At 47.1% G+C, this 14,670-nt stretch overlaps 7 protein-coding genes across 7 annotated transcripts; 1 reads left to right on the plus strand and 6 right to left on the minus strand.

Moving 5' to 3' along the window:
• Window positions 1-194: 194 nt before the first annotated feature.
• On the minus strand, window positions 195-1,830 carry TRV_03878 (uncharacterized protein; the record flags this gene model as incomplete). The annotated part of the gene is made up of 2 exons (XM_003021938.1): window positions 195-1,705; window positions 1,773-1,830. The coding sequence occupies 2 exons, from the start codon at window positions 1,828-1,830 to the stop codon at window positions 195-197; spliced, it is 1,569 nt and encodes a 522-aa protein (XP_003021984.1).
• Window positions 1,831-2,408: 578 nt separating this feature from the next.
• TRV_03879 (uncharacterized protein) lies at window positions 2,409-2,965 on the minus strand (the record flags this gene model as incomplete). The annotated part of the gene is made up of 3 exons (XM_003021939.1): window positions 2,409-2,542; window positions 2,647-2,860; window positions 2,930-2,965. 3 exons carry the CDS (start codon window positions 2,963-2,965, stop codon window positions 2,409-2,411), a joined length of 384 nt encoding a protein of 127 aa, XP_003021985.1.
• A 552-nt stretch (window positions 2,966-3,517) lies between these two features.
• On the plus strand, window positions 3,518-4,359 carry TRV_03880 (uncharacterized protein; the record flags this gene model as incomplete). The annotated part of the gene is made up of 2 exons (XM_003021940.1): window positions 3,518-3,652; window positions 3,718-4,359. 2 exons carry the CDS (start codon window positions 3,518-3,520, stop codon window positions 4,357-4,359), a joined length of 777 nt encoding a protein of 258 aa, XP_003021986.1.
• Window positions 4,360-4,577: 218 nt separating this feature from the next.
• Window positions 4,578-5,468, minus strand: TRV_03881 (uncharacterized protein; the record flags this gene model as incomplete). Its single annotated transcript, XM_003021941.1, has 2 exons — window positions 4,578-5,286; window positions 5,380-5,468. The coding sequence occupies 2 exons, from the start codon at window positions 5,466-5,468 to the stop codon at window positions 4,578-4,580; spliced, it is 798 nt and encodes a 265-aa protein (XP_003021987.1).
• Window positions 5,469-5,828: 360 nt separating this feature from the next.
• On the minus strand, window positions 5,829-6,746 carry TRV_03882 (uncharacterized protein; the record flags this gene model as incomplete). The annotated part of the gene is made up of 2 exons (XM_003021942.1): window positions 5,829-6,389; window positions 6,507-6,746. 2 exons carry the CDS (start codon window positions 6,744-6,746, stop codon window positions 5,829-5,831), a joined length of 801 nt encoding a protein of 266 aa, XP_003021988.1.
• An 831-nt stretch (window positions 6,747-7,577) lies between these two features.
• TRV_03883 (uncharacterized protein) lies at window positions 7,578-11,536 on the minus strand (the record flags this gene model as incomplete). Its single annotated transcript, XM_003021943.1, has 4 exons — window positions 7,578-7,819; window positions 7,910-8,516; window positions 8,575-9,575; window positions 9,685-11,536. 4 exons carry the CDS (start codon window positions 11,534-11,536, stop codon window positions 7,578-7,580), a joined length of 3,702 nt encoding a protein of 1,233 aa, XP_003021989.1.
• Window positions 11,537-12,436: 900 nt separating this feature from the next.
• TRV_03884 (uncharacterized protein) lies at window positions 12,437-12,940 on the minus strand (the record flags this gene model as incomplete). Its single annotated transcript, XM_003021944.1, has 1 exon — window positions 12,437-12,940. One exon carries the CDS (start codon window positions 12,938-12,940, stop codon window positions 12,437-12,439), a length of 504 nt encoding a protein of 167 aa, XP_003021990.1.
• Between the last annotated feature and the right edge of the window lie 1,730 nt (window positions 12,941-14,670).

Here is a 14,670-nt window from a genome sequence, read left to right on the forward strand (position 1 = left end):
TAATATCATACCCTCTATTACATTACATGCTTCTACCTACATCTAATTCTCCCTGCCTTTACTTAGTGGGTATTTTCTTCAGCGGTGGTGATGGCTAAATGTATCCTGATCCTGGTAGAAGGAAGGCAAAAATGTTACCAAGGAACTAGGCTGTTGTATTCATCAATCATAAATATATCATTACACGTGCTTGATTATTCCCCTTCCGACATTTCACAGAATAGCTTTAGGAGGGAGTCTATCGTAGTCATTGCCTTATCTTTCCCTAAGACAGGAATATCATTGGTGTAAGCTGAACTTCCTGACAGCCCAATGTTTTGAACGGATGGTTTAAAAAACCGCCTCAAAGCAAATATAGAAGCACGGTACGTGGCATGATACATCTCTTTAAACCCCGTATCATCATTTCCGTCAGCTTCTGGCCGGGCAGGTTCTCCACCATTAAAACCATCCATATGGTTTGTTGTGTCCAGCTTTCCTATGTCGTCAAACGGAGGAAGATTCCCAGGGACAGAGACGCTCTGTGCACGGCTATCATTGGGTAGATTAGAGTCGCATTTTATAGCTGGATTGCCGGATTCTGGTATATCCCGTGTGGAAGAATGCAAGCTTTGAGTCGTTCTAGTATGTGTCCGACGGAAGCCATAGAAACGCATACAGGTGAGAATCGTACGGGTCAATAAAGCTTTGTTGGCAGCAGCGATGTCTTCGCAGGAGTCCGGGTGCGGGTTCTTTGGTTTCTGACCGGGCTCCAGATGGACGCTTGAGCCGTCTGTTTTCGAAGTGAGTAGCTCTTTATGGCTTGATGTGCTTAAGGCTTGAGAAGTTGATGACCCAGGGCGATGGAGTGAGGATCTCCTGGACCCTACACGCACATCTTTTGTAGTCGAAGCAGCACGCCTTCTGGAGATGCTGACATCATTCAGGCTTGAAGAAAAATCCGCACTATTCTCATTCTCTCGCTTTATCTTCACGTTAGAGGGAAGTTGAGGGAGTTGAGGAGTGGAAGACTTTTCTCTTCTGAGATAATCAGACATTGCTGCTGTTCCCTTCCTCCTAACATTTTTGTGATACTCCGTAGCCGCTTCGAATAAGGTTGCAACCCGCTTCCTCTTTGGGCTTGGGGAACGAAATATATTCTGCAAAAATTCACCACATGGCTCATTTTCCAGGGTTCCAGAAGTGTTGTACTTTGCGTTGTTTGGGGGAGTGGATAATGACCGGGCCTTAGCGAAGATGCTTGAACAAAGAGGAATGGCATATACCCTTAGCTGAATCGAGGGCTCCTCAGAAAATTGGCCTTCAACTGCTGATGAAGAGGGGTGTGGTGGTGATAGACGCTCATTTTGTGGGCTAGACCTTGATAAGGTCCCGAATATAAGGATGTCTGATATTTCTTGCGGCGCCGACTGGGTCTTCAGCTCTGGGGAGGGTATATGCTCATTGACGTGGACAAGAATGCCAACAGGACATTGCCGGGGAGAAGAGAACTCTTCATAACCATCCTCTGCTGTCTGATAAGTCCGCAACAATTTGTGTCTGATCCAATCTACTGTTGTGCAGTCCGAGCTATGGAGTTCCAGCGAGGGGCCAATAAAGCAGACAATTGGTATTCGATTTGGGTTGACATAGGCTCTCAAGGATAATTTCGCATTCCGGGATAAGCTACTGTGGCTGGTGGGATCTGGGTTAATTAATCGTATGCCTATATGGGTGCCATATCAGTAAACTGCCTTCTTGGGGGGGGGGGACTGGAGCACCCATCTGCCTACCCCTTAGAGACGCGCTTGAGTCGGAGTCAACATCAATGGCGCCAGACCACACCTCCATCTAACTGGCATGAACATATAACATGCAATATAAGAGCATGGAACTACTGCGTAAAAATAAAATATTCATCGAGGATAGACGGAAGTAAATAAATGTCTAATTAGTTTAACTACTGGGCCCCGGAGTTAATCGCGGCTTCTCAAGCGCGTAACTTGTTACTGCCACGTGACCATCCATGGATCCATGAATCCAAGCAACTTGATATTCGCAAGTCTGCTCTCCAACTTAGGGGAGAATTAGAAGTAATAAAATAAAAAGGGAGGAATATGCCATAAGAGATCAATGGGAAGAGTATATGGGAAAGGGCTAGTTATCATACAGTCAGATCAAAACATAAAACGCCGAATGTGATCATAAGCAAACAAAGAGATGAACTTTCAGCCCTGGGAGGGTATAAAGATGGATTCCGGGTCTAAACTCCGAGGGGATAGGCTCGGGGAATAGAAAGTATTCGATCGAAGCTGGAATTTTACCTGTCGGAAGAGACATGTATATACAGCCTCCGACCGAGGTTATTAATCTATGCTGAAGGGAAACAATCCGTAGGCAAGAAAGGCCAAGATATAACATCCGAGAAACTAGAATTCTTCCGTTTCCTGGAAGAACATCGAAAAGCTGATGATGGTTCCATATATTAATAGGCCACCCAAAATTGACATGATCATCGCCGGGACCTGGATTGAGCCGCTGTGAGCCAACACCGCAGGGAGAGCTAGTACCAATAGGATATTAATTAGCATATGAACAAGAGCAAGTGACGTATAAGATGGTTATGATGTATATGCTCGTTTGGGATATAATAGAAGCTGCACATACCGATTCCCATCACAACCAGGAAACCAGTGAACCACCGCCCAAAGTCCACCGCCCCGCTGTTGGAGCTCTCCATGAAATCATCCGAGCTTGCGCATCGGCTGCATATCCAGTTCGGTATTGGTGCAATGACATATGTCGCAACAACGAGGAGTGGTAGGTAGTTGTGCCATAGCGCCGCGGAGAGAATAACCAGCAGGAAGCCGATAGCAAGAACCTATAAGAGGTGGTTAGCCGGGCCCTGGTGACCAAACAAAGTAAGGGGAAATTTCTTCTGCGAGCTTACAAAGGAGAGAGCGATGATAGTCTTGAGGCCCGGCATCGTGACAGGCAGAGAGATAGATCGATCTGACGGAGAGGCTGACGCCTGGTTCGATGGTAGAGTACAGACGTCAAATGCAGACCAGGCAGTCGTATCACCGTCGCATCAAAAACAAACTGGCAAAATAGAGCTCGACAATAAGCTGATATACTGCTGTCTTGCGTTCGATCTTCCTCTTCCCTCGTCGTCCTGCTTTACCTGCGTCTTCCTGGTCTTCCTGCTGCTTCCTACGGCTTGAACTTGCGAATGACGATGCGAATTCTTACATAAGCAGCCCAACTGTCCGAAGCTCTGGCGCTAACCCTAAAAGGGCTGCGAGCTACCGCGTCCCTTCTGCCTTGAAGCAGCGGAAGAAGAAGACGGCCCATCATAAACACACCAGCAGGTCTTCCACAGGCAGTACCTCCTTCATCCCTCCGCAGCGGCTTGCTCGTCGATACTCGTTCTCTTACTGTCATTGCTACGCCACCGCAGCCATGTTTAGAAATAACTATGACAACGACTCCGTTACTTTGTGAGTTGGCACCGCCTGGAGTATCTAGAGAGTGAGATATGGTTGCTAATAACCAGAATAGTTCGCCCCAAGGCCGGATATTTCAGGTTGAATATGCACAGGAGGCTGTCAAGCAAGGCTCGGTGGTAGTCGGCATAGTCAGCAAGACACACGCTGTCCTGGCCGCTCTCAAGGTGGGATAGCAGCCGTCCACCCACTAGATTAGGCCGGTCATATCTAACAGTACAATCCCAAATAGCGAAATGCGGAGGAGCTATCGTCATACCAAAAGAAGGTCATTGCAGTTGATTCCCACATGGGAATTGCGATTGCTGGTCTCGCCTCTGATGCCCGTGTGCTATCGAACTTTATGAAACAACAATCCCTAGCTTCGAAGATGACATACGGCCGCCCTCTCCAAGTAGAACGTATCGTCAGTCGAATCGGAGACCGTGCCCAAACAAACACACAGGTTTATGGAAAGAGACCATATGGCGTCGGTTTACTGATTGCAGGTGTGGATGAGGCCGGGCCTCACCTCTTCGAATTCCAGCCCTCCGGCATGACGCAGGAGATGGTTGCCTGCGCAATTGGAGCTAGAAGCCAAATGGCTAGAACATACCTGGAGCGGAACTTGGATTCGTTTGCCGACTGTGGCCGTGAGGCTTTGATCAACCATGCGCTGAAGGCTCTGAAGGAGAGCTTGTCACAGGACCGAGAATTGACAATCGACAACACAACTGTGGGTGTTACTGGTATTCCAAGTGCGGCCACCAACGGAAAGATCGATACCTTTAAGCTATACGATGGACCAGACGTGACGGCCTTCCTTGAGAGTGCAAATGAAGAGACGGCATCGGGCGAGACCAAGCCGTCAGAGGAAATGGAGGTGGATTCGTGATGATAATGATCCCTTAGTCATGGTTATGTTCAACAACAGGAGATAATCCTCTGCTTTTTATTTGAAGCGCTTATTCATCTTACAATGAACCTCCGTGACAAATTCTCTTAATGCTGAAACGTTGCCTGCCAAACAATTCTACCTAAGTCTATAAATGACAATATTTAGTAGTTAACCCATCCAGATGGAACCATGCCAGATCCGAGATCATCTAACATTTAGTTATCCTTTCCGAATTCCACCTCCCAGGTTAGCCCAAAACGGCCCTGGCTTAGTTTGTAATTCCTCAGCGCGTCAAGAGCGTGCTCTACGTTCTTACATTCCACCAATATCTCCTTGTTCACAGTGCTCACAAAACCCTGCTCGACGCTCTTGTCAACCCACGCAAGAACGCCATCCCAGTAGTTATCGATGTTCAGGAGAACTATCCCCTTGTCGTGGATGCCCAGCTGATTCCATGTAGTCATCTCCATGGCCTCCTCGATCGTGCCGAATCCTCCGGGCAAAACCAGGAACCCGCTTCCAGGACCACCAGAGATAACTTCGCCGGCCATCATACGCTTGCGGGTATGCATGTCCGGTACGATGGTAGTCATACCATATTCCGGATTTACAAAGCTGCTCTTCCCTCCACACTCTGCAGTATTGACATTCGTAGATTCAGTCCTCTCTGGCAACTTGCCAGCACGCTTGTCGGTAGTAGCCAGTGGGGTCTGGTGGCCATTCTCAATCTTTACGAGAGCCGACGGGATAATGCCATGAACTGACTCGGGCCCTGAAAGTGAGACCAAGGTCCGAGCAACTTCTCCCATAAGACCAGCCGTGCCTCCTCCATAGACGAGTTTGACTCCTTCCCTGTGGAACAGCTCGGCGAGGGAGCGGGCTGCCTCGATGTGGGCGGGGGACTTCCCAGCAGCAGAACCGCAGCTATTAGTTACGTCAGTCAGCGGGGTTCCTACAGCTAAATACGTAGCATGGGTGTAGGAACAGGAGAAGGTAGGGGGGGATATATATACATACAAGACACAGACGACCGGTCGTGCTTGGTTCGAAGCCGCAGACATCTTGACGGTGGCGTGGTTTTGATAGGAAAGTTGAGGGTCCAGCATGGCAGGGCTGCCTCGCATAGTTAAAGTACTCCATAGTAGACGGTTAGTAATATGCTTACGTCGAGGGCCACCACAAAGAGTCGATCAAAGAATCTCATTTCTGACTATAATATGGTTTTAAGCGTGCCACTTATGACGGCGTTGCAACGGCAGCGTATTCACCAGTATGCAGGCGGTTAACTATAAAAGGGTGCTTGCTTTATCTCGGATTCTCAAGAGTAATTGCAAGAGAGGTAGGTCCCAGTGGGCTCCAGGGAAGCCAGTAAACCCAGAGCTAGGAAAGTAACTTTTGACTCCGCTATTTTGGCTATTGAGAGCTGTAAGGGTTCCTCTGCCAGAGGGGCGGAGCTTTAAAGTGCTTCACATCGTGTTGGTGATAGCCCTCTTTTTACCTTTCCCTATTGAAGGTTGATTGGAGTCAGTCACACCTCCAAGTGCAGGTGAGGCGCTAGGTGTATCTGGTCCTCCTGGTTTTGGCACTGGAGTCCCCGATGGTGATCGCACAATGGACTTGGTTGTTCCGACACTGCCAGAAGGGTTCTCAGTGCCGGGAACTGCCAATGTATTTGCGGCATTCTTTGAGATGATGAAGGACCCTGGTTCACCGACCAAAGGCATCTCATCCATATACTCGTCACCATAACGGGAGAGGAGATTGAGCGCATCTGCAAGAGTTCTCATATCCTGACTTGCCGCTGCGCCTAGCTTGGAAGGCGGCGACACTGCGCCGGGTGTTGTATTTTGGGTACCGGGTACAGGAGTGGCTTCTTTTCCAGCTTGTGCGGATTGGGTAGCAGTCGTTTGGCTTGCCTCTGTGTGCTTCTGAATTGGGGGAGTGTACGTATGGCCGTGAGATGGCGTAAAAAGCAGCTGTTTCGATGCGACAGGGAGTACCTTGGTGAGAGACGTGACAGTAGATAGCTAAGCGTAACGTTAGTCAGTAAAACGGCCGGTTGTCGCTGTTGTGGGTTGGGGTATTACCATTCGGCGTCCAACCACACTCATCAATGACGGTGCCATATAAACAGAATCTCCTACAACAAAGTAGGTAGCCAGTATCTGGACCTCCTCCTGCATACCCGGCTGCCGGCGCCTATTTTGCTTCCTAATAACCCATATGTTCGATGGTTCTTGTGGAGCATTTCCAGCCGCTACAGCAGCAGCAGCTTCCTGTATAGGATCCTGAGCTACTACAAATTCCAGGCCTTGCATATTCTTTAACCTCCCTTCAAATGCTTCCCGAGTCTCGATGAATTGACGAAAATTCTCATTGTGCATCGCTTGCAATGTCAAAGTCGCATTATTCGATGTGGAATCGAAAAAAGGCGATTCTGCAAAGTAGAACAAAACTACGATACCAGAAGCACGCCATTAGTTTTGATTCAATTTGACAGTAAAGCAGAGTAATAGATTCATGCGCGATCTCACTATTATTGGAGTGGAGGAAGCCGCCCATTAACTGGACGTGTTGGGGAGACCGCCATGTTATCTCTTCCAAAACAACATCAGTCGAGCTCTCCATGATGGCGACGTCGATGAGGGCCAAGCCTCATTCATCATTTGTTACCCCGCCAGAACAGAGGCCAGAACAGAGAGCTAAAGACCCAGGCGGAGGAACACTGCTGCTTTGTCGATCGCGAGTTGGACCTGGAGGTTTTGAGACTCAACTTGACCACGGCTTCTGTGTTTGCACTGTTTGCAACAGACTAGTCAAAGTACGAAACTAAGTTAACTAAGTAAATGGCCATGACGTCACGCCCTCTCGAGATATAAATTGACATACGCCAAAGGAAAGCCTAGAGGGAGCAAGCTTGCTTGCCAGGGGCACATAATAATAATAGTAATGCAGTGAATTAAAATTATTGAATGGAGCAAATTAAAGCCTGGCGAGTGGAGCCATAGCGATTATTTCTCCAGGTAGTTTAGTTACCCCGGACCTTCTTCCAAATTACCTATTCCGTTCCGTCCTGTTCGTCCATGTGGCCGTTAATAAAATAAAAAAAAAGTAGTAGTGTCAGGGAATTGAAGAAAAGAAAAAAAGTAGAAATAAAATGAATAAAGGAATGGTGGGGGAGTGTTAGACTGGCATGGCCAGCACTGAGAAGTGGTTTAAATAGGGGCATATCTCTGCAGCTTATCGACTTCGTCAAGGCAAGTCATTGCAGCAATCCAAGGGAAGCTGAGGAGTTTGTCTTGGTGTGCATGCGTGCTTCTAACACCTGGCTTCTGTCCGGAGCCTTTTCCGTCTATGGCCACCCAAAAACAGGCAATCGAGCGCTCGAGGGCTTCTGTTCCCCCTGATTCCGTGCCTCTGATCATAGAAATCGTGAACTCAACGAGTCGGTTGTATTCTATGACAAAATGTGACAAAATGTTAGGGTATATGATTCTTTTTCCTTCTTCCCATTTTTAAAAACCTCATGGGGGTCCATTTCACTCACCATCCCGCATTTCTTTTGCATTATCCTTGTCTCTCCGACGTTGCTTATGTCCGTGGCCAAGAATAGTACCGACAAACAGTTCATATTCTGAGATAGAACTCTTCAAGGGCGTGGCTGAGTATTTACGCATTAATTCGCGAAGCTCATCCTCATAACTAATAATTCCCAGTGCGTCAGCCCGATAAATATCCATAAACATATCAAGAAAGAACGAGGTGAATGGTGGCTCATACATATCCCTGGTATCATAGAATATCCCCTTGAGATGAGTCCAAAGAAAGCCATCCACCTCTGACAGCACATAGTTCCAGATTGAGCGAAGAACGTTTGTATTGGTATTGATATCAACAGCCCCTGCATCCCGTAGCTGACAAAGGAAGCTTCGCTCGTCGATAGAACGATAGAGTCGACCTAGAATATTATTACTCTTGTAGTATCGAATTCTCCTATGGTCACTATCGTCTTCGTCTTCGTCATCATCATCCTGCATGGTTGATTTTTTTTCACCAATAATACTTTCAATGCTATCTGCAACACGGAATCTGGGACTTGGGGCCATGAAATCTGGCCGGACTCGCGGGGCTCTGGGGATGCTGAAGACATTGACCTGGAAATGTATGAGAATTACTGTTAATAATGGGAGAAGAGTCGGACAATAAACGTACCGGTATCCCGCTCTTTGAGTAGTCTACCGCAACGGAATGTAAATGAGCGAGCTTCAAGCATGCTTGGTCCAAAGTGCCGAACTCCGACTGGTCCGCAATTGTTTGGTGTGTAGTTGCAATGCGGCCTAATTGATCCTGCTGCATAAAAGTAACAAAGAAGTCAATGATATCTTCAGTTTCGACCTTCCTGTCTAGCTCTTTGGCTTCAACTCGAGGATAGTCGGCAGGTGGAATAGTCTTTCGAGGAACTAGCCGGGTATCATAGATAATATTGTAGAGATCGCCATCAAGATCTCCACCACTTAGCATACTTGGAAGATCACGATCACCATGTTGACTGAAGGCAACACAATTATGTAGCTTGCGAAGAGGTGAGTTTGCTGGGACGTCTACTGCATTGACAACCTGGATATCTCCTGGATGCAGAGCTGGTGACCGTGTGATGACAACATTATCACGAACGAGAATCTCACGTCGACCGTCTCCCCCTAGATAAGCGCAATAAATTTCGTTTTCCTTTAAATAGCCAGTTTCATCCATAATTCCGTAAAGTGTGACGGCATTGGGAACGCGGATTCTTGCACGATATTTTAGGTCGCGAAGCCTTAACAATGTAGTGAGCTCCATTACTCGCTTCAGGAAAGGGTCTTGGGTATACCGTATTCCCAATCCCTTGAGAACTAAGAACAACCATGGTAGCCGAAGTGACTTGGGTACAGGTGAGTCCTCGAGGAATTTGGCAGCTCGTTCTGTGGAATTGAAGGTTGAATAAAGAAAGTTTATCTCGTCCTGTTGTAATTGGTGGAAAGCTTCAAATGGAACCTCTAAGTCTTCCAAAATTTTTATAATCTGGTTGTTCAAGTAAAATGGTAATGCTCTGATTCCGGCCCCACAGATCTCAATGTTGTATAGATCATCTGTGGGAAACTTGACCATTGACTCTCGAAGCATCAAGAATTCGCCTTTTCTCCTGGTATCCAGAGACACCATCCCTTTGGCTCCTTGAATATAAATAAAAATTAGCACACATCACACTAAATTACCAAGAGATATATATGCTATATGTAGTAGGAATTTGGTTTCGTGGGGCGTGTAAGATAGTTGACTAACCTGCAATTCGGATCTGGAAAACTGTCGGTTTCACCTTCTCTCGGAGCGCATATTCATTCCAGATCCTGTACATTAGATCGCGAGATATAACTCCGACCCCATCACTGAAGATACGGTCATTTCTCTTGACGTCTGGTGCTCTCATCCAGACTACCTCCTTAGAGACAGATATGGAGGTAAGAGTATCAGAGAATGCTTGGCCAATCCTAGCTGCTTGCTTGGAAGGAGAACGTATATGGTCAAAGTAGCCGATATTGCCGATGATTGTCCTAGCATTGAGATAGTCACCGTTTGCTGTAGTGAAAGGGGCAGCAAACCAGCAGGTCTGGGCTCGCAGGGAAGAGTGAGAAAACCCAAGAAATTCGAACTCACGGCCTGCAATTTCAATACCTCGCTTCATAACTCCGGCAAATCTTTGATGGAAAATTTGTTCCAGATTTGCACTTGGATCAAAGAATACAGGGTCACCTGTCTCGTCAAGAAACTCGACACGAATGAAGTAGTCAATGTTGTCTAAATATTTGCGTAAAATTCGGTTCTTCGTTTCTGCGTATGGACCGGAAAGATAGATTCCGGCAGGAGTAACCGTTGCCCGATGCACCAAAACGTTTTTCTCATGCATAAGATTGATGTCCCATTCAGTTCTTGCTTTTAAGATGGTATCTAGACTTTTCTCCAAGGTCTCGGTAAGTGCTTCAATACTAGCATCAGAGGCCAATACACCAGGTGACGGGTAAACTGAATTTCCGTCTATCCGCATAAGTGCCTGGGCAACAATATCAGAGGAATGTTGTTGATGTAGCCGGTGGACGGTTGGGAGAAGTAGCGAGGCTTGGTCCAGCGAAAGCTCTCCATTCCAAACGAGTTTCAGCAGCTGGAATTTGACACGGTAGTCAAATGGCATACGCACCAGATAGGCCCCAAATTCCCTGTCTAAAAGTTTGTAGGGCCGTCGAGGACAAACGCACATATCATTCCATGTGCTCATCTTGGGGACGTTGCGGTCATGGGCTAAGTTGCGCACCACACCAGTATCTCGAGGGTCCTGGAGGGCGAACCTATATGTAAAACATCTTGCGGAAATCTTTTCATGACCGGACGTTATATACCCGACTCTTCTCTTTGGTGGTGGAGGCCGCCCTTTTGTCTGGAGCAACGCTGCCATTTGCACTTTCATTTGCTCTATTGGATCAGAGATATAGAACCTTGGGGCGACCTCCGTGGTGATTGTAACAGATGGCTTCGCATAAGCCCCCACGTAAATATCGTCAGCCACATTCCAGTAGGGTATTTCCATGCTGGTTTTTACCATGGACCGAATATCTGTAAAGAGAGCTTCGAACGCAGTCTTCCCAATGTGGATGACTCCTGGGCATGGAAATCGAAAGTATTCAACAAAGACTGGCTGATTTGCACGGTAGTCCCATGACCCACAGGACATCATAGTGACCTTAAAATGCCTGACTCGGTCGATCTTCCCTGCAATCGATCTTGGAGCGGGAGCAAAGCGCGCGTTCAGTCGCTCCTCTTCTTCCTCACAAAGCGATTGTAGAAGTTGTTTATGGGGTATGTTGGTGCTCTTGCTCACATAAACAGGCATCCCATATAGCTTTAGAGTAGCCGGGGTGCGAGATGGCCTGCCAGGCCCTCGTACGGGTTTCATGCGTGATTCATATGTGTCGAGGAAGTGCTGGCCTTTCCTAACATCAGCAACAGTGATTCTACTATTTTTCCGGCCCACCTTTTGGAAGTCGAAGACATGAATTTGGAAATGCTCTAAGATGGGTTTTAGCTCCTTTATCAGGTGTTTCTCTTGCACCTGCTCTGGAAGGTTGCGACAGAAGATCTCCATCTCTACAACACATAGATGGAGCAGCAAGCCGGTGTGACCGCCCTTAACAAAAGAGTTCCCTGAGTGGTATTAGAGGACAGAGGGGAAGAAGATAGGACGCGAGCCTATAGACACTGGAAAAGGCAAAGTAGTAGGTAGAATCAAAGGAGTGTTCAAACCCAGGGGCAGGGCCGCTCTGGACTGGTCCGGGCCTGTAGCAGAAAGGCCACCAGAGCGTAGGGAGCGTCTTCCTCACTCTTCTATGCCTACTAAAGAATGTATTATTATGAGATAGTTGTCCAAACTAGCACTCTTTCTCTGGATAGCTGTTCTGGAGAGCTAGATGCCAGCATTCATGTTGACATGGCCAGAGATATTATGGCTCTTAAGATAGCAGAGATAAGTATGAGATGAAACACAAGTGGCAAGAAGAAAAGAGTGTAAGAGAGGGAGATAGACGAGCCAGTGAGGCAGGGAAAAGTGAGCAGAAACGAGTGAATGCTGTTGTTGTTTTTCTTTTTGCTCTCTTTCCTCCCCTTTGTCCTGCAGGCAGAAGAGTTGACGTCGCGAGGCCAAATTTGATGGTGAGGTCGTTTCCAGGGCGGCCTCGGCTGGAAGGTTCCGCGGCTCCACCAAAACTCAATGCCCAACGCCGCAGGCACCGATGAAACGGCTCACAGTCGAAAGCCGTCAAGCAGCTAGCTAGCTAGGTAGATGTTACGGACGAAGGATACAAAAAGACGGCCTTATGCAGATAGATGTTTTGTCTTAACTCGTGCTATCATGGTGATGTTTGCGATAATCCTTATTAGCGCCAGAATCGCCTATTCCTAGTTAACTGCTCCTCCAAAGCCGCATCAAATAACTACATGTTTGCGTCCCCCTTGCGCCCCCCAACAGCTATCTTGACCATTCAAGTAACTAGCATTTTGTCCCCTGAGCGTGCTTGTGGAAGCGTTTGCAGATGTTGCCTGGTCCTCCTTCAGCTGGGCTTGGCCGCCCGGTACGTTGCATGTCGGCAACTGCAGACAGAATGTCGACGAGGAACAATTTCGGGTACTTGCTGGATGCAGATTTGTAAAAGTAGCCATTGATGGCGTAGGATGCATATAAGTCGACCAGCAGAGTCTTGAAGCCGGAACACCCTTTCGATTCCTCATAAGTAAACCGGACTGTCTCCGCGTTGGGCAGGATGATACTGTCGTTACATTTCCCGCGCGCTCTCTCTATGACTTCGTCGATAACGGCGTTTTGGAAGTCGTTGTCTCCAAATTTCTTTCCGATGATGTAGGCTTTGGCCAAGGTTATTGATTCTTTTCTCGTCTGCTGCTCAGAATCGGCACAGGGGATGACGCGTCGGTATATCCAGTTGATATAGCACTGCAGAGCCTCGGTGTACTCGTCTGGTATTCTCAATGTGTACATATTCCCTCTGGCCTCCTTCTGCTCCCTCAACGAGTGTAGTAAGGTTGAGGATTCCTTTATCAAACTCTCATGGATATGAAATGAACTCTCTCCGGCACGGATACTGATTATTTCTCCGCCAAACCTATACGAGTGGGTTAGCAGTGTTATCTTGACGCGTTGTTCAAACCAATGGGATGATAGTAGTACTCAGCCATTTGACTTCTTGATCACTCGGATAAGCCTGGTCCAACATATGCTGTTTGAGACAGTATGTTTTTTTTAGTCAGTCCTGTGGGTTTCTTGGTGATAAAAGGAAGCTACTGTTAAGTGGCTGAAGAATACTAACTAGTTAATGCTAAAGGGGGGAGGTTGGCAAAAGTACAATAAACAAAATGGAAAAAAACCCACTTAGGTGTATAACATGAATAAAATAAGAGATAAATAAGCTGGAAGCATTTGGTATTTGTCTTTAGCAATAAAGGGAAAAGACATGGTGCTATTTCTAGATAGAGGGATTCTATCTCATAGTCATTAGCCTCTTTTATTCTATATGCTAAATAGGTTGGGATAATGGAATGGTATATACAAAACCCATCGCTCTATTAATTATGGCCAGTTTTAAGTGAATCACAATAGAAACTGCTCCTCCGGGGATGGATGATGGATTGGAAGACTTCTTTATCGTATCCAAAAAAAAAAAAAAAAAAGGCGGTATTTTCAGGTATACGCCCGTTCAAAGCGAGCGTTCAATGAGCAATCTCAGACTTTACCTACTCCGAGCAGTGGGTCGGTGGCACTCAAGGGGTATTAATGGTATGTCAAGCCATGAGATTGCAGGTATAAAATAATATAGCATGATATATATGTTCTAGACGAAGCTAGCCGGTGAGTCGGTTATCATATCACTGAATATATCTTCCGGGAATGTGGATTCTGAAAAAGCGACAACGAGCTGCCTCCACATCTAGCTCAAGACTTTGAATTGCGTGATGCTTAAAACGAGGCCTGAGATATACGGTGAGCCATAAAATAAAAAAAAGCTAGCTATACTTGGAGAATAATGCAGGTAAGTAGAATCACCAGTGCATTCTTCAACTCCAAACCTCCGCTGCTCCGCAGGCTCCAACCTCGATGGTTAACTGACATCCGCGCCACTCGTTAATCTGAAGGGTTTCCTCGGAAGGGGTGCAAGAGTATTATGGTTGTCGCCCTCGCCAACAAACCTTGATTCAGGCCGTTTCTTCCGTTGTGACCTGCAGGCGGGACTAACTGGAAGTTACTTAGTTAATGCCTTCATTTGGCCAGGGTAACAGGATAACTAAAAGTTGAGAAAGCCCTCGAGACCCCGGCGGCTCCACGGACGCAACTGGAACAATCGGGACAAAGCGTTAGCTAATGGTAAGACCACTTGAAGGCAAGTCAGCCAGGATCGCTCATCCGGAAGATAAGCAGGAGGCCATCTTCAGCATGCTCATATCAGATAATGCGCAACATCACGAAATGCACGATTAAGGGCAAGGAATATTCTCCGCACTGGCAGCGTCAATCACGATATCCCCAGTTGTTTCTCGGCCATATGTACTTATTTGCCCCAGCGGGGTTTCTCTGATCCCGGTCCTTAGTTATCAGGAGCAAATTAAACTAACGAGCTGCTCTCTTGCAAGGTGGAAAGACTTTCTCCGCATCCCGTACTCCGTACCCTGGACTGCGTATGCGGGAGCGAAATTATGGACGCCAAGGTAGTTAGA

The sequence above is a fragment of the Trichophyton verrucosum genome (genome assembly GCF_000151505.1).
Source record: "Trichophyton verrucosum HKI 0517 chromosome Unknown contig00313_1.f1.exp, whole genome shotgun sequence".
In the NCBI taxonomy this organism is placed as follows: domain Eukaryota; kingdom Fungi; phylum Ascomycota; class Eurotiomycetes; order Onygenales; family Arthrodermataceae; genus Trichophyton; species Trichophyton verrucosum.